At 38.3% G+C, this 18,655-nt stretch overlaps 1 protein-coding gene across 1 annotated transcript in view; it reads left to right on the top strand.

Annotated features, from left to right (window-relative positions):
* The first annotated feature begins 834 nt into the window (after positions 1 to 834).
* ECT2 (epithelial cell transforming 2) overlaps positions 835 to 18,655 on the top strand; it is a 46,021-nt gene continuing 28,200 nt past the window's right edge. Inside the window, exons 1-12 of the mRNA XM_077826047.1 lie at positions 835 to 965; positions 4,292 to 4,371; positions 5,644 to 5,826; positions 7,578 to 7,667; positions 8,844 to 8,951; positions 12,006 to 12,079; positions 12,205 to 12,335; positions 13,611 to 13,726; positions 13,947 to 14,009; positions 14,565 to 14,787; positions 16,773 to 16,909; positions 17,581 to 17,700. Coding sequence (XP_077682173.1) covers positions 836 to 965; positions 4,292 to 4,371; positions 5,644 to 5,826; positions 7,578 to 7,667; positions 8,844 to 8,951; positions 12,006 to 12,079; positions 12,205 to 12,335; positions 13,611 to 13,726; positions 13,947 to 14,009; positions 14,565 to 14,787; positions 16,773 to 16,909; positions 17,581 to 17,700 — 1,455 coding nt within the window. The 5' untranslated portion in view covers position 835. The remainder of the gene's footprint in view (positions 966 to 4,291; positions 4,372 to 5,643; positions 5,827 to 7,577; positions 7,668 to 8,843; positions 8,952 to 12,005; positions 12,080 to 12,204; positions 12,336 to 13,610; positions 13,727 to 13,946; positions 14,010 to 14,564; positions 14,788 to 16,772; positions 16,910 to 17,580; positions 17,701 to 18,655) is intronic.

Here is an 18,655-nt window from a genome sequence, read left to right as displayed (position 1 = left end):
ATCCCCATGTCAGTTAACTGAGGAATTTTGTATTTAAATGCTGCACTGAGTACTTTATTAGTACTTTTTTTTATAATACTTTATAATTCTGTATGTAGATAATGCACTTGGTGCCTCTATGAGGCTTTCCGGTGATGGCAAGGAACCCCTTCTCTCTGTCTGTGATAAGGACTGCATCACTGAAATTGCCTAGCAAGACAGGCCTGAGGAACTTCAACAGTAAGCTGCACAAATCTGGTCAACTCATCTGGGGAATCTGAGGTCAAGTGTGTTGGCCTGTATACCACAATCTTCTTTCTTCAAACTTTCACCTTTGGAAAATGTATGCAAACCCCGTTTCTTTTTTAGTGTGAACTTCTCTGAAATTAAATGCAAATAACACGGTTAATCCAGCTTCCTGAATCTCTTTCAGACCATGTTTTAACAAAATTCCTATCTGGAGTAAGCAAGCAATTTCTCGAGATCAAAATAAATCCTTAAATCTGACTTTTTTTTAAAGGGAACACAGGGCTTTTTATTCCCATATCCCTAGCTATCAAAATGCCCTGTCTTCAAACAGTTTTCCTCAAAAATAGACTACTATGAATTACCTGTAGAAACTATTTCTGTGATAGTTGTTTGTATAATTCTGCGACTCTTAAAATAGCTGTAGGCTAAGAGGATACTAGCATGTAAGTGGGATTTGTTAGTTCTAATATTTAGAAGTCTAAAACTAACTTCTCTACCTTTCCACAGGACTTTTTACGGACTATTTTTTTTAGTATGTACTGTTCAGATGAAACTTACTTTGGGTACTTATTTTGCAGCCACTGAGGACAGAAACACAGACTTGATCATGACTGACAGCAGTATGCTAGTGTCTGACACCGGAAGGAGTCTCTTGGGAGATTCTTCTGTTCTTGATTCAAAAATTATAGAAACGTCCAAGGAAAATATATTTATTGGATTGGCTTCAGATGCTGAAGGTAACAGGAAAAGCCTTTTTCAATACTGTCACACTTGTTTTGTTTGAATATTGTTTCTTGGACGATATATACGTATACGTTATTTTTGTTTTGTTTTTAAATGGGAAGGTGTCAATAGCCTGAAGCCCTTTGTACAGCCACAAAGTGAGTACTGAACCAAAAGTAGTGTTCCTGCCTTCTCCACAGATATGTTAAAAAGGGACAGAACTGTACAGGTGAAAGTAGTTCATTCTTGCTCATCACACAAAGTGCCAACCAAGAATCCAGTCATAGTGGTGGTTTTATGATGTGGACGCTTTTACTAAGAATAGTCATTGATCACCAACTTGCTTCATAGGCCTGTGAAGAACCATGAGATGGGTGGCTTTTTGGTTTCTACTGATGTCTATAGATTTAAACTAGTAATCTACATCTAGAAAGATCTACATTGATTACTAATCTCCCGAATCATACAAACCAGTCTTACCCCCCACCCAAGAGAGACTTTAGAAATTAAAGTATGTTCTGTTTCCCACAAAATAGTGTAGTTTTCCTCGGTATTTGATTTATCCTCTTTCTCCTGGTATTTCCAGAATGGATGTCTCTACCTGATTACTTCATTCACCCTAAACCTCTAATTAGAGGAGATCTGTAAAATTAAAAGCAGAGTAATTCTTCAGTTTGGAAGCTAATGAGGCTCCTGCAATTCAACCAAAAGATTGTTAGTAACTTGTGGTGGTTTGTCACTTGCAGTGGCTCTAAATATACAGTATCAGTATAAATACCTCTTTTGATCTAGGTTCAAAGTAAATATTTCATCCCATTCTCCCTTCCTTGTTTCACATGACAAAATCACACAGTTGGTAGTTTCCATTCAATAGGCCATGACCTAAACATCCATATTTGTGAAGAACACGAGCAGAGCTTTTTTGGAAAAGCTTGGAGAACATATATCCACAAAATGTCTGGTTAAATTCATGCCACTACTTTAACTTTTTGTGAATTCACCAAACTATGGTAAAATTTCTTACTACCAAGGCTTTTGACCTAAATTAGACAGTATAGGTTAAAAAAACAAAACCCTTCATTAATCAAAGGAATGATGTATTTTGTCCTTTGATTACAGGCCTGCCTCTGTTCAGTACCCATCTGTTGCTAACAAGTGTAAGTCATAGAAATGTAGGACTAGAGGGGCCGACAGTAGGTTTCCTTAGCCATGTCTCAATGCAGGGGACTAAGTATTATCTAGACTAGACCATCCCTGACAGGTGTTTGTCAATGGTCACCTTTGATGGGAAAGGCTAAGTAAACTAGCGTTACAAGTACTATTAATTGTTCACAGGTGTGCATTTGTATGTCCCAAATTCGTTGGGTTATTTCTGGTGTGGCTGCAACTTTGTCTAGAGGCAACTAGGAGTTTGTTAGGAAAATCAGCACTCGCAGTTAAAACACATTCTCTGCAGTAACTTCCTTGAAATGAAATCCTGTGTTCAGGGTTTGAAAACTACCCTTGCTCATGGTCAGTAGAAAGCTTTCACAGACAAGTGCCATCAAATTATGCAGAATTTAATCTTATTTACAAAATTTAAGATTCTGGCTCTTTATCTGCAACCTGTCAACATGAGACAAATGGAAACTGAGGTAGTACTGTCTTTCTGAACTCTGTCTGCAGACTTGAATGCCTCTACTGCTGCTCCTTGCTTTCCCGGATTGCACCAGTGGAAAATTGTCTAGTTTCCTATCAGTTAAACTGAGGATATTTGGAGTCCTGTGGATAATGGTGAGACTTATGAGGTAACAGATTAATCTAATCCTGCACCTTGGGGAAGCTCTGAGCAGCAGCAGAGAAAGGCATTGGAGCTGTCCATATAGAATAGGGCTCTTCCCTTTGGAATTGGGGTGCATTTTGATCTGGTTGATAGTCCTTTGGAGCGCCTGACTATTATGTAGACTGGCCTCTCAAACCCCTCTTGATGGGGACTCTGACTGTTTTATTGCTTTACATTCTGCCATGGTATAAACTTGAACTTCTGTCATCACTTGCTCCCTTTTGTACTCTAGGAAAGTGAGGTCTCATAGAGATCAAAATAGAGGCTGAAAAGCTAGATTCGATCAAGGTAACAATAACTTCTATAGTGCCTACATTGGCTCAGATAGGCAACCTCTGGAGCCCTGCCTCATTCCATAATTTTGTGTGCCCACATCCAATTTAATTTAATTGATATAGGTAGTGCCAGTATTGTACAATGTACTAATCCGTGAGTATGTATGAAGTACTTTTTTTTTAACTAAAAGCTGTACTAAATAAAAATGGACTTTTGGTGGAACGCTGACAGGAGCATTTGATCTAAAGACTATATTCCTAAGATTTTCTTCCCTCTACTGAGGTGGTGTAGAGCTATTTATAAGCTAAGTTTAAAAATCCTTTATGATAGGAAGTATATTGTACTTTAGTGTTAAATGGATAATATTCTTTGCTGAAATTGGAGGAGGGGAAGACTCTGGACTGGAGTCAAGTATACAAAACTTGAATCCAGAATTTGACCAGTTATAAGTTCCAAAAATGACCCCTCAGAATGTAAATGCTCATGTATCCTTAACTATAGGAGTCTCTCTGCCTAGAATAGATAATGCTATACAGCACATGTTCTAGGCAAAATAAAAAGCCCTCTGCTTTCAAGAGCCTGGTCTAAAACAGAGATCTCAAACTCAAATCACCACAAGGGCCACATGAGGACTAGTACATTGGCCCGAGGGCTGGATCACTGACACCCTTTCATATAAAGGGAGGATTTGATCTATTTGACAACTGTTAAGGGCTGTTATATATAAGTCAGTTGTTCTTGTCCATGAAGGTAGGACAAAAAGTAATAGGTTTAATCTGTAGCAAGGGGAGATTTAGACTGGATAGTACAAAAAAATTCCTAACTGTAAGGATAAGTACTAGAATAAACTTCCAGGGGAGGTTGTGGAATCCCTGTCATCAGAGGGTTTTAAGAACAGGTTAGACAAACACCTGTCAATGATGGTCTAGGTTTACTTAATCCTTGCTCAGCATTTGGGGCTGAACTAGATGACCTCTTGAGGTCCCTTCCAAACCTACATGTCTACAACTGATGCACTGTGCAATCCATCGGCTGCAAGCTTGACTTGAAGAAGAAGCTTGTTAAGGCAGCACCCAGTCTTCAGAGTTGAAGTACTCTTGGTAAATAATACTTCTTGAGAAAGGACTGTGGATCTTGGCAAGATACCAGTGTACAGTTGCCATACATTTATGGCTTTGTTTAACATTAGGATTAGATTTTTCTATTGGCTATGAATATTGCAATTTTTTCCCCCCCAAACAGAGGAAATGCCTCAGATTGAAACCAGAGTGGTTTTAATTCAGGAAGCTGGGAAACGTGAGGAACTCTTGAAAGCCTTGGAGGTATGTGGCTTTAACATAAAGAAGTCGTCATAATGACATTGTTTTGACAAACTTCATGTAAGTAATTTAATCTCATACCGAAGTTCTCCTCTTCCACAGACCATTAAGATAATGGAAGTCCCAGTTATAAAGATAAAGGAAACTAGTCCTGGTAAATCGGAAGAAAAGCTAATAAAAAGTATAATTCATATGGTATGTCAGGCATCTATGTGTATATGATTGCATGAAGCATGTGGCACTTCACTGGGACTGGAGTGCACAAACACTTAAATTTCATGATATTTGGGTGTGATGAAGGCACAATAGACAATGTTTCCTGTGGTGTAGTTTGAAGCTAGTTGAGTAGAAACTTGTATCAAATTTGAAACTGCAATTTACTTAAGTGTCTGTTCTGAATCCCTGAACTAACCTATTTGGTGTACTTAATGTGTTCCATGCTTGGATATGGAACTCTCAAATGATATATGTAATGCTTCTGTTTAGACTTTTGTAAGTTTCTTCTATGAACTAGCTTCACAATCAGTTAACTGGCTTTTCTGATTCAACAGTGAAAGAGCTGCAATATATGATTGGTGCATGAACAGTTTTGTAAGCATTAAGTTGCTTCTTAATGTGAAGGATTCTAGAAAATGGAGTTTGGACCTGAAGTCTCCAGATTCAGAGCAGCCTGTAGTTAAACCTTCTGAAATATGAAGTCTAACTTCATGCAGCATGAAACATTCCTTTATGGAATCTTTTGGTCTGCAAGTTGCAACTTTAAATTGCTCAACTGAGTCTATTTTTAGTGAAAGAGTTCCAAAATATACAAACTAAATTCAGATGCCATGAAGGAAAAGATTCACTTTTCTGTTGTACAAGAACAATTGTATCCAACTGAGTTAATGTAACAAGATATTAGTTGATCTTACTCTTATATTGTCAATGTGGCACCCTCCTCCCCCCAAAAAGACTGAGGAAATCCCTAAAGAGAGGTAAAACAATTAATATTAGAACAGATACTTTAGACTCTTAAACAATTCCTTAAATTCAGAATCTGAAATCACTTTAGAAACCTAGATCATCACTAGTTCGGTGCTAAGAATATACAAAGATGTGGGGGTTTTTGTATCTTTAAACAGAATATGTAACTTTTTGGAAAACTGTAAAGCTGTCTTTGATACTAAATTTCTTTAACACTTCAAGGTAAAAATAATCTAAGAATGACATACCTAGTAAATGAATGTTGCATGAATGACACTTTTTTTATTTTAATATTGTGTGGAAAAAATTAAGGAAATTAAAGTGCCCTATATCAAGATGGAGTCTGTGGAAGAGTTTGGGGATTCTGAGTCTCCAGAATTTGAGACAGTCTTCATTGTAGCAGACTTTCAAGATACCATCTTGGAGAACTTGTACAAGTTTGACTGTCGTGTTCTTGGACCTCCAATAGTACTTCATTGTGCTCAAAAAGGAGAGGTAAGGTGAAAGCAAATGACCTATACTTTTCCTTTATTTGTTGATGGACACTGACAACACATGTTAGTATTATTTACATGAAGATTCTGACTACTTTCTTCCTATGGTAGACATTTCATTTAAATTGTGATTATAGCTCTCCTTATTGTTTATGTAGATGAAGATCTGGTATTGTGATGGGGCAGCTATTCTGAATCTCTAAATTCTTCTGAACTGGAGGCATTGCTGAAAGCTGTATCAGTCTTTCTCAGTGCAGAATTCAGGTCATTCACATGTCCATGTTTCACAACATACATAAATGGCCTTTAAAAAAACAAAATATATATATAGTAAGCACCGATGGCTCTAATTAACGTGACTTGGGATTTGTTGTTGTTCAGCACTTCCGAAAAGTAGGCCATAAATGCAGAGTGAGTGGCTTACAACTGCCAAGCCAATGTGCACAAGTAGCTCAAGCCAGTCAGTTATGTTCACAAATTACTTCTCTTCCCCCACTTCCCTGGGATACCTTTCCAGAGAAATGCTGGAAAAAGTACTAGACCTGGTCTATATACTTGGTTTGGTTAATGGTGTGAGGTTTCTTAACCAAAGTAGTCACCCAAGTAAAAGTCCTGGTGTAGATGCAGTTGAGCTGGTATAAAAGTGCCTTATACCATATAGTTTATTCCTTTTTCATGTACAGGAATAGATATACTAGTATAAGCACCTTCTATGCCAGTGTAAGTGCATCCACACTAGAGGGATTGTACTGCTTCAACTGTACCAGTATATTACTTGTAGCACCTAGGATGGTTAAAGCAGTATAACTTTCTAGTGTAGACAAGACATTAATGTAATGTATAGTGTTTTTTCTTTTTGTGTATTGCTTCCTTTTCTTAACACTTTCGAGAGCCTTGGTGACAACATGAACCCCTTCATTGCTCCCCCTCTTATACTGCTATTTGCAGGTTATTCTCAGAAAGGGAAAGCTACTAGGAATTCAAGTCCTGAGAAATCCAGTTAAATTAACTCATAAAAAAATAAAAACATGGTGTTGAAACTGCTGATAATGATGCCTATGTTAAGTACCATTTGAACCACCCAAGAATGGGTATCCAGCATAGGCTGAAAGTATTTTATAATCCATATTCTAATCCCCTCTAAAGTCTGATGACAAAAAAATATTCAAAGTAGGATCTCTGACAGACAGGAGAAGTGCACAAATACTACTTTGCACCAGGAAGAGGTTTAAGGAAATACAGATGCTAATTACTAACACTTACTTGAAATTAATAAATTATCTAAAATGCTCCTCTTCTTTGGAATACTGCACTGAGTGAGTAAAGAGTGCTTTAGTGCCAGGCGCTTTTGTCCTACATGGTTGCTGTACGGTGCAGAAGAAGTTATACTTCTAATAGTAACAGTTGGGGGGGTAATAATGCTCTGTTGCAGGACAGTAGTGTATAATATGATCCTACAGGAAACATAGGGACACCTATGATAAAGTTACAACTGTAACAAGTTTACAGCACTGTTTCAGCACAGGCTACAGAGATACTTCAATCATTTTCACCAAAATGCTGGCAGTTCCTCTTTCAAGACATACCAGAAAACAATGAGCCTTGTTAATTGGTATCCAGTTGGTATCAGTGCATTTTAATAAAGTTAAAAGCCTGTAGAGCGACTGTCCAAGTTTTTTGTTTAACCTTTTTTTTTTTTTTAAAATAGCTTGTGGTTCTGACTACTGTAACAAATCATTTATTTGATTTCAGCCTCTACCTTTCTCATGTCGCCCATTGTACTGTGCAAGTATGTTGAATCTGGTGCTGTGCTTTACAGGATTCAGGAAGAAAGAAGAACTAGTAAGATTCTTTCTTTTGTCTTACACCCTTGTCCCCTCCCCTTTCTTGGACTGATTAATCTACATGTAACTATGTTCAAGGTAGTTTTCTGTTACATTACCCCTAGTGTACAATGTCTAACAGTTACTAAAGCTTATATTCTTGAGTACCGTTTTAGGATTCTAGGGTCTACTTAAGACACTCTCCTGCTCCTGTTGAAGACAGTGGGACTCACTGACTTCCTTGGGAGCAGGATTGGACCCTTAGGCAGCATCGAGTTGATCACCTAAGAATTTGACCTGTCACTTGTGTTGGATAATGTACGTGCTCTTGAGTGCACTCAAGTGAAACTTGGATATCCTGTTCAGAGCATTTGGAGTGTCACTGCCATGTACTGTAATCATGTCAGAACTACAGCAGCATCGTTCCCGATCAGTAGTCAAATGGGAAACTTTGATATTACAAGAAGCAACTGATAATTCACTTGGTGTCTTGCTATCATATAAGCCACTACTGAATCAGTGTTCTGGCATGGTATCAAGGCAAACTGTACTGCTGGAGATGCTGGCAACTGCATGAAGCACAGAGCCAAGACCATCTTCCAAGAGCTAGGAGTTAACTCTGATGTCCTGCCAGACTCAAACTGAGCAGTCCACATTCATTTGTTCTAAACTCCTGGTTTTTTTGTTTTGGTTTTTCCCCCCCCCAGCCAAGTATGTTAGCCTTCATTTCTATGTTTTAATAGCCCAGAATCCAAAGAAAACTGCCAGTTCCGCTTACAGAAGTGGCAGCATGACAATGGGCTATGATATGTTGGGAGTCATCTTGTTTAGTGGCTTTATGGGCTGCTAGGTAAATTTTTGACTTTGATGGGGTGAGATGATTGTGAAGCAGCATGAGCAGCTAACTGTATAGCTGAGAAAACATCAATGGTGGCTTGTATGTTTCCTTAAAATACATTTGATTATACGTTAAATACTTCTAAGGCAGGTAACATTTATGGCTTGCCAACCATGTCTCCTTTTAAAAATGACTCCTTTAACTACAACAGTACAGGTTAAATGAACATGCAAAAGCTTTAAGTTCCAGTGTAATTTGTATGGTGTGTGTATAGACCTCTTGTCTTTGTCCCTTCATTAACAGCTGTAAGTTTCAAAAAGTGTATGATTCTCTTACTTCCTGACTCTTGCTCTTCAGGTTAAGCTTGTGACCTTGGTTCATCATATGGGTGGAATTATTCGAAGGGACTTCAGTTCAAAAGTTACACATCTGGTGGCTAATTCTACGCAAGGAGACAAATTCAGAGTACGTGAACTTGAGTTTGCACTTCAAGCACTTCAAAAAGTTTCTCAGTGTAGATTGACCCTTTCAAATCAACCTTTTATTTTAACTTGGAGCAGATGCACTTTTGTAATGAAGAAAATATGCTAAGTAGAAAGGATTAAAGATTTCAGCATATCTTTACTTCCGTGATGTCAAGCTTTAAAAATAACAGGTGGTAATTGTTTAGCTGTTGGAATCAAGAAATGGCCTGTTTTTTGTCTAAAGGCTTTTGTTACAGATGAAAACCACCTCTGAAAATAAGCATTTTGTCTCTTGTGAAGTACTTAGCATTAAGTTAACTGAGACCACTGCAATTGAGGTTTCAGAGCACTTATCAGCTTGTTCTGCTTCTATGGCTGTGCCTACACTACAATAAAAGACCAGCGGCACAGCTGCAGCTGACCCTGGTCAGCTGACTTGGGATGCTGGGCTAACAATTACAGGGTAGAGGCTCAGGTTGAGATCCACCCCCTTTGTGGGATTACATCACAGAGGCTGGTCTCTAGTCCAAGCCTGAATGTCTACACGGTTGTTTTGAGCCCAATGGGCCTGAGTCAATTGACCTGGACTCTGTGACTTGGTGCCACAGATGTTTTTGTTTTTTATTGATGTGTAGATGTACCCTATACTTTTCACAAGTATCAGGAACATTTGTTGGTATAATACAGAACATTAAGGGTGCCTTATATACATAGCAAATGTCTTTAAGTGCTGATCGTATTCCATCTTGTGTGCTGTGTAACTTGACCAGTATTGGCTGCAACTGCTGTTGGAAACTTAATGCATTACATAAAGATACAAAGTGGAAATCAAAATTGTATAGCTAATACGGAACACTTCCATCTTTTTAGGTCAATAGAAGGACCCTGCTAGTTACAGCAATAAGCCTTCATAGTCTCATTCTACTATACTAAAACAAAAAGAAAAGGAGTACTTGTGGCACCTTAGAGACTAACCAATTTATTTGAGCATAAGCTTTCTTGAGCTAAGCTTATGCTTAAATTGGTTAGTCTCTAAGGTGCCACAAGTACTCCTTTTCTTTTTGCAAATACAGACTAACACGGCTGTTACTCTGAAACCTATACTAAAACAACCATTCTTATGTTTTGGTCAGTATGTTGATCATTACAGGGGAATGCTTTGCTGTCTGGATGCAAGTTTACTCTCTGTGTGTGTGTGTGTGTGTGTGTGTGTGTATATATATAGCTAATACACTCTGAATCTTTATTGGGATTTCTATATTTGATTTGGCACAGGCTACCAAAATACAACTATCTCCTTGCAATAGAAGCAGTGACAAATTCTATTGTGGGGACGACCCTAAATTATGTCCTGCTGGATGTTCTGAGGGTGGGAAGAAGTGTCAGAATATAATAAGTAAAAAAGGATACGATTTGGTCTTTAACGAACCTCTGTGACGTCTTTGGCTTCAACCCCTACCATAGAAGCAGTGCTCAGCCTTCAGTCTCTCCTGGCAGTTGCCGCCCCCCCCCTGTGGTTTTTTTTTTTTTTTAGTAAAAGTTATGAATAGGTCAAGGCCTTCTGTAAACTTTTTGTTTTGTGACTTTTACTAAAAATAACCATGACCCAATTTTAACCTTAAAAATAGGCTAATACAAACCTTCAAAAACTGTAAGCTGCAGATGCAAGTTTGTGGTAGTTTCTCTCATCTAAGCGAAGGTAGAAACATTTTTCACTGGATAATGTACTTCTAGGCTGCAGCTATCACTGTAAATGGGGTAGAGCTTAACGCTCACATTTACTGGGTAAATGTTGAAATGGATGTTGTGGCTTTGAGTCTGTTAATGAGTAAAGATACTTGCGCATCTAAAGATTCTCTGTACTGTAATCACTCTACCTACAGTGATACATACTACTACTACTTGGTTATCTGCTGATAGACATAGTATAAGGTGGGGTGCATAACTAGTTAAAAGACTGTACTCAGAGTAATTACCAATGGTTTGTCACAGTGGGAAGACTTATCTAGTGGCGGTCCCACAAGGATCTGCCCTGTGTTCAGTAGCATTAAATATTTTCATTAATGACTTGGGTAATGGAATGGAAAGTGCACTTATAAAATTTGTGGATGACATCACGCTGGAAAGAGATGCAAGCACTTGTGAGGACAGAATTAGAATCATAAAAGACACTGATAAATTGGAGAATTAGTCTGAAATCAACAAGATGAAGGTCAATGACAAGCGCAAAGTACTTCACTCAGGAAGAAAAAAACGAAATAACTGGCTACAGAGTATTACTGCAGAAAAGAAACTGGGGGTTATAAGTGGATCACATATTGAATGAGTCAATAATGTGATGCACTTATGGAAAAAGGCCAGTATTATGGGTCCATTAACAGGAGTGTTGTATGAAGACCTGGGAGGTAAATTGTCCTGCTTTACTTGGCACTGGTGACTCCTCCGCTGCATTACTGAGTCCAGTTTTGCTTTGATATTTTAAGAAAGATGTGGGTAAATGAGCATCCAGAGGAGAGCAATAGTGGGCTAAAATTTAGGAAACATGACCTATGAAGAAAGACTTTAAAAATTGGGTGGGTTGACCAGTGGTGAGGGGCCCTCCAAAAGTCTCCAAATATGTTAAGGACTGCTCCAAAAAGGATGGTGATCAATTTGTTAAAGTCCACTGACGGTAGGAAAAGAAATAATCTTACTTTACATCAAGGGGGCTTTGGCTAAATATTAGGGAACACAGTCTAATTGTAAGGATAGTGAAGCACTGCAATAAGTTATCTAGGGAAGCTGTGGAATCCCTGTCACTGGAGGTTTTGTAAGAATAGTTTAGACAAACGCCTTTCAGGGATGTCCGTCTCAGTGTGTGCGGATGGACTAGATGACTGCTCAAGGTCCATCCGTCCCTACATTTTCTGTGATTCTGTTTCTCAGAGGAATAACTTCATCCTTTTTACAATACCTGATTTCCAAATTAGAAATGTTGCCAGGAATCTTTCTCCAAGTTTGGAAGGAACTTAAATGGAAAGTTCACTTGTCATAGCTAATGACTTCCTTCTTCTAGCTTGCTGTGAGTCTGGGAACTCCTATTGTGAAAGCTGAGTGGATTTACAAGGCTTGGGAGAGAAGGAATGAAATGTAAGTGTTCCTAAAAAAAACCCAAACCCCACTCAATTTGTACCTTTTCTATGGTACAAAAACAAGCTTCTATATAGTAGTGACAGTAAATATACAACTGGTTTTAATGAATATTTATTTTTAAGTGACTTCCGTGCGGCTGATGAGGAATTCAGAAATGAGTTCAAGGTTCCCCCATTCCAAGACTGCATGTTAAGTTTCTTTGGATTTTCCGATGAAGAGAGAATTAACATGGAAGAAATGACAAAAATGCAAGGTTATTGTTATTGATCACATTTGCAATGGAATTTATAGGCAATGCATTTTTATCTTTAAATCTGTCTAAAACTAAAATGCTGACTCTTTGCATGTAGGGAGGTTTGAACAGATCTATTTAAAAAGCTACATTTAACTTTAGATCTCAGGGGGCATAAAGCATGTAGCAAAAACAAAAAAACCACACACCTCGCTTTGGTACGAAATAAGTTTGTTTTTTCTGCAACGCTGTGGATTCAAAATTGTTGCTTTTACTATTTCTTTCCTGCCATCCACCCCCTACCCCTTCCTTCCTCCACATCTAATCGTCAATATTTAACTTTTTGGGAAGTTGGTTAGAAAAACGTGCAGTGTGTATGCTTGGCTTCTGACTCAAAGTTGCATTCCACAAATATCTGTTCAAGTGTGTTACTTGAAGCGTGTAGTACTCACAAGTTTTATTATGTATTTGCAAGAAAATAAATCCCTTGTATAGAATTTATGGCCAAATATTTGTTTCCCTTCAATAGTGTAATACAACGTAATGAGACTACTTGGCTGACTCGGTTGGTTTAAGGTCTGTTCTTACAGTGCTCTGTGTGTGTGTGTGTGTGTGTGTGTGATGTTATATATGAGAATCTTGTAGCTAAAGTTTTTCATATTATATAGAACTGCACCAACTATTGTCATGCAAACATTATACAACTGAGCCTTTATCAAGACAGGGAAGGAGTCTCCCTCTTTCAATGTCCTTGTAGCCCATATGGTACAGCTAGCTTTACAAAGTACATAACTTCCCATTTGTAATGGCTGTGTTTAGGTAAGCCATTTCTGGCTTGCTCTTTAGGAGCAATGTCTTTGTTGGAGTCTCGTTCTCAGACATTCTCAAAGATGTTCTCCAAATTATTTTTAAAAAATAATCCCTAGTGGCACCTGAGCTCCAGGAGAGCAAGAGATCTCTCTCCCTTTTTTTAACTTCCACCATAGCAGAAACTGTGAACTTGGGGAGGGGCTATAGTCCTAAATGGTGCACCTTGGCTTATCGAGGCTGTTCTCTGAAGTTGTACTGCAATAGAATGTCTGCTGATACTGTTGTCGTTTCCAGAGTGGTGTGTGACGGGGGTGTCCAGGATGCAGCTGTCTCAAAACTTGCTGACCAACTTCCCCTTCATCTTGCATCTTCTCTTTCTTTATTACTCCTTCTCTACCCCAACTTTGATACTACTTCAAAATAATCTCTTACCAAAACTTTAGATGCCTAATTCTTCAGTTAATTTGATTTATTCTCTTACTATAGGTGGGCAGTACTTGCCAGTTAGTGATGACAGGTGCACACATCTGGTTGTTGAAGAAAATACAGTAAAAGATCTCCCATTTGAGCCTCCAAAAAAACTTTATGTTGTAAAGCAAGAGGTTAGTGTAAACAGAAGTCTTAGTACTAGAGTATTTTTTTTTTAATCATTCAATATGTAAGCAACAATTCTATTGGGTATATATAATATATATTCTGAATGAACATAGTTACACTTTGAGGATTTTTTTCATACATGTATGTGGTATTGAATATCTCAGGTCGAAAGCTTGTATCAAGTTTTTGAAACCAGTTATAAAAGACTTTCTTTTCCCCATATAGTGGTTCTGGGGAAGCATTCAGATGGATGCCAGAGCTGGAGAATCCATGTACTTATTTGAAAAGGTATGTTGACCTTTAGTAGTATTGTAATATGTTGACTGAAAGCTCACATCCTGCAAATACTTAACTTGATTACTGTGAATTGTCCACTGAAACTGATGGGATTACTCACAGTAATAAAGTTAAGCATGTGTATAAGTATTTTAGGGCTTAATTTGGATGCTGATAACTCATGATGACAGTATATTTCTAAAATTCCTAAATTCTCTTGAAGCATTCAGACTAAAACTTAAACATGTGATTTACTTGGACGTTGCTTGCTTAGTAGTCACTTCATGGTGGTCTCGCAGTTATGCAGTACAGAATTTTTAAAGCTGGAAAAACAAACACAGCCTTTTTTTAATAGAAATCCTGTTTAATAACCTAAGGGACTGTAGTGTTTTAAACTATTAACATGTTTGCTGTATAAAACTTTCAATTATTTTGTTTAACCATACAGCAAAATGGGGGCAACTGTCTTGTGTAGTGTATATATAATCTCTTTTCTGTAGTCTATACAGAATCAAGTTGGAGGCAGTGACTAAAAGTACTAAACTGAATTTTCATATCTAATTACAGCCAGAGAGTCCTGAACTCAAAAAGTCAGTGTCGCAACTTTCTCTGAATACCCCAAATAGCAATCGCAAGAGACGTCGCTTGAGAGAGACCCTTGCACAGCTCACCAGAGAAACTGACATGTCACCATTCCCTCCTCGGAAACGCCAATCAGCTGAGCATTCCCTTTCTATGGGGTCTTTGCTGGATATTTCTAACACGCCAGAATCCATCATTACCAATGGAGGTAGATGAAAGAGGTTTAACCAAGCTTACCAGTGCTTAAAGCAGTATTCTTTCTTTGCAAATTACAGAAGTAGAAAAAATAAGCTATGCTACAGTTCTGACAAATAACTACAGGCTTTCTCCCTTTCAAATTATGCAGGGAGCAGAATAGGAGTGAGGCATTCAGACACAGGTAGAGGCCAGGCCAGCTGTCGTCATGTCAGTAGATGTAGTCAAACATGGAGGAAAAAATACACATTTACCAAATATAAATCTCCAGATAATGTTACTCCAAAGCAATGTGTGAAACTTGTGAAAAGTCTCCAGCAAACAAACAAGGTAGCTAGCATTAAGTCCTCTGGAAACCTAGGCAATAACATACCTGGAAAAGGGACAGTATCAAATCTCCAAAAAAAGATCCTTTTTCCAAAGGAAAGCAAAAAGATCCCTGTAAGGCCGACTTATCTTGAAGCCTTGAAAGATACTTTTGCCTCATGTCAACATCTTGTAGGGACAAATAACATATCAAACGTGCCACAAGATTGTGAAGAACCAACTTGCTTAACTTATGTTGACCAATTAACTAACCCAGAAACTAATATCTCTGCATTTGGTTCCTGTGGCAGAGAGCAAATTGCAAAATTCACAATTAGTCAACTCCTGGAACTTGGACTCCAGAATAAACCTCAATTCCAACATGCAAGAGAGAGATCTGGAAATGCTACAGATGTAAATATGAATACCCTGACTTGTATGAACGCCTGTGATTATGTCCAGCAAGTAACCTATGGCCATAGTCATCAGGGAAAGGACAGCAAAGACCAATGTAGCTTTATAAATGAAACATCTTTGATAGAGGAGACTAATGTTTTAGTAGGAGACTCTGAACCTTCTTCTGATTCAAAATCAAAAGCCAGTTACAGTGATACCAGTGCTGCTCTGATAACAGGTAAGAGTACTTGCTGCAGGCGCAGTAATGCTGAAGTTGATCAGTACAAATTCAGAAAAATCAGGCATAAACTTCCCCTCTAAACAGTGTTTGTTAAATGTACGTCATCTACTTGGGATATGACCATGTCATTCTTCAGAATGTACAGAATATCCCAAATCAACCTCGGAGTCTGTATTCCGAACACCACTAGCTGCACAACTAGTTCCCCATGATTCTCTCCTGTAGGGATAGAGGTTTTCAGGCTTTGCATAATGTGGACCTTATCTTTAGTCTCATACACCACGTATCATTTCATTGGCAGTTGCTCATCTCATGACAAATGCTTACATGGAAAAATAACAATGAGAAAAATACTTACACTATTTTTTTTTAAATAGCATTCAGCAGCTAGAAATAGAGAGGTACCTTCATATGAACAGGCAGCTCTCTGAACCACTAGAGTGGTGCACCATTTTGAGAACTAATCCTATAGGATATAAAATTAAGGGTTTTTTAAACAAAAAACTGATTACAGTACTCTCCCTAGCTTTATGGATATTATCCATAGTGTAATGTCACTGTCCTAGGGCACTTGACAGTGCTAGTAGGAGCTTTAGCCCAAACTCTGTCAACAGTACACATCTTACAATGGCACAGCTGTACTGCTGCAGCTGCACCGCTGTAAGGTCTCCAGCCAGCATAATTAAACCATCCCTAACTAGCGGCAGAAGCTATATTGGTAGGAGAGCGTCTCCTGCCAACATAGCACTGTCCACACTGGCACTTTTTGTTAGTGAAACTTGCGTCACTCAAGGGTGGGGTTTTTTCCCCCCACACTCCTGACTGACCAAAGTTTTAGTAACAAATGTGCCAGTGGGGAGACAGCCAAAAGAAGTCTCCCGCTAATGGAACAAATGTTCTCCTTGCATCAAAAAAGATAATAACCTTTCTATCCCTTTTCCATATTAAAGGGGATACCTTTAACAAAAGCAGCTGATCTTTCTGATAATCTTGAGAATCCGTTTTGAAGATTTTAACACAATTCTAAAATAGTCTGTCTCTTTCCCTTTCGTCAGAAACACCAAAATCCTCTTCAAAGCCTTCCAAAAATTCAACTCCTCTGCCTGCAAAGCAGTCTGCAAGATGGCAGGTTGCAAAGGAACTGTATCAGACAGAAAGTAATTACGTAGATATTCTGACAACAATTATTCAGGTAAGTTGTTAGATTTGCTACTGTATCTAGATGAGTCTCTCTATTTAATTTTCAGTCCCACCACTGATTTGCAGTTTGATACAGCCTCCTCTTTGGAGGATCTCAAAACACTTAGTGTTTATTAAAAACTCCCCTTTTCTTGACTGACGTCAAAAACCTACTCTAGTGAAGATCTGGAGAGAGAGAGGCATAAGACTTCAGAAAAAAGAAAAGGAATTTGTTCAGCATGCTTTTTTTAAAAAAAACTATACAAAAACAGACAACTAAAATATTGAATGCCATTGAGCTAATTTCCTTTGCAGTAGCTGATCATACATTTAAGAATGAGCTCAAATATGATTCATCAATTAGAGATGTTGTAGCATAAGCCTTTGCCCTACTTTTCTAACGTGGTGGTTACAGAATGGAATGGCCTTGATAATGGATGAATTTAATGCTTCTACCCTCAAACCCAGGATTCACTATGTGGCATAATACAAAACACTCCAGTGAAGTGTGGGAATGAGGAGTTCCTCTTGTCAAGTTTATGGTTATAGAAAACATGACCAGGAAATAAAACATTGCAAATCTTTCCTTCACACCAATATTTCAAGTTTAATAGTGGTTAATATGTGTATACATTATCTCAAAGATGAAAGCTGAATCCATTAAATTTTTGTTTGTTCTTTCAGTTATTTCAAGTTCCTTTGGAAAAAGAAGGGCAGCTTGGAGGACCTATCCTTGCACAGGAGGAAATTAAGACCATATTTGGCAGCATTCCAGATATCCTTGATGTGCACACTAAAATAAAGGCTAGTTTTGTCATGCTTATCTCATTTTCTTTTTTTCCTCCAGACCATCAGTTATTTTCCAACTTGAATTATTTATTGTGTGTACCTTTTAACAGTAGACATCTGTTCCACTCAATTGGAGGGGGTATTCTTAACTTGCTTGTGTTGTATAATGCTGTCTGGTTCAGAATGACTGGCTGCCATGTTTTGTCTTGAGTTGGCTCTATTTCAGGACTGGTGAATGATGTGCAAATCTAAAACAGCTTAGGATCTTGCAGGATCAAAGGCCCTGTACATATAAGTAGGTGGTACTTGTAGATTGAATGTAGAAGACTTCAGACCATTCTACAGTAGATACTGTAGAAACTCTTCATTCAGATTACTCCACTCCACAGGCTGGCTTGTTTCATTTCCTTCTCAATAGCTGCTTTCACAGGGAGATCTATCTAGCTGTGGGATTTTGGGGGGGGGGAAGGGGGGCAGTCTTTGACTGACCTGGGCCCACATTCTCAAAAATAGTCTAAAATTAGGCTAACTTTCCAAAGTGTTGAACACCCAGCAATTCCCACTGGAGTAAAGAGCAAAGACACTGAAAAATAACTGGGATGTCTGTGTCTTATTTTTAAAAAGGTTTGTCAGATTTTTGGTGTCCAGCAGTAGATTCCTTAAAGGGGCCTGACTGTTCAGAGGGGATGAGCATTCATCACTTTGTGAAAATCAAACCCCTTTAAAAGGTGCCTTGAATTGGCCACACACAATCAGTTGTTTTTGAAAATCTTGGTGTAAGCTTCTATCTCTAAAGACTTTAGTGTGGAACTGAGGCATGCGCTGAAGTTTGGGGTGAAATATAGCCTGCATCACTCAGTCTCTACTCTTAGTTTGGACACTTGATATGCAGGTTGCTGTCTAAATGAGCCATTAAGTTTTTTTTTGCTGCGATATGGCATATCAAGGAGCCATAACATTGAATCTCCTG

Source organism: Eretmochelys imbricata, chromosome 9 (genome assembly GCF_965152235.1).
Source record: "Eretmochelys imbricata isolate rEreImb1 chromosome 9, rEreImb1.hap1, whole genome shotgun sequence".
Lineage (NCBI taxonomy): Eukaryota > Metazoa > Chordata > Testudines > Cheloniidae > Eretmochelys > Eretmochelys imbricata.
Note: the sequence above shows the minus strand (reverse complement) of the source record. Positions and strands in the feature narration are given on the sequence as shown.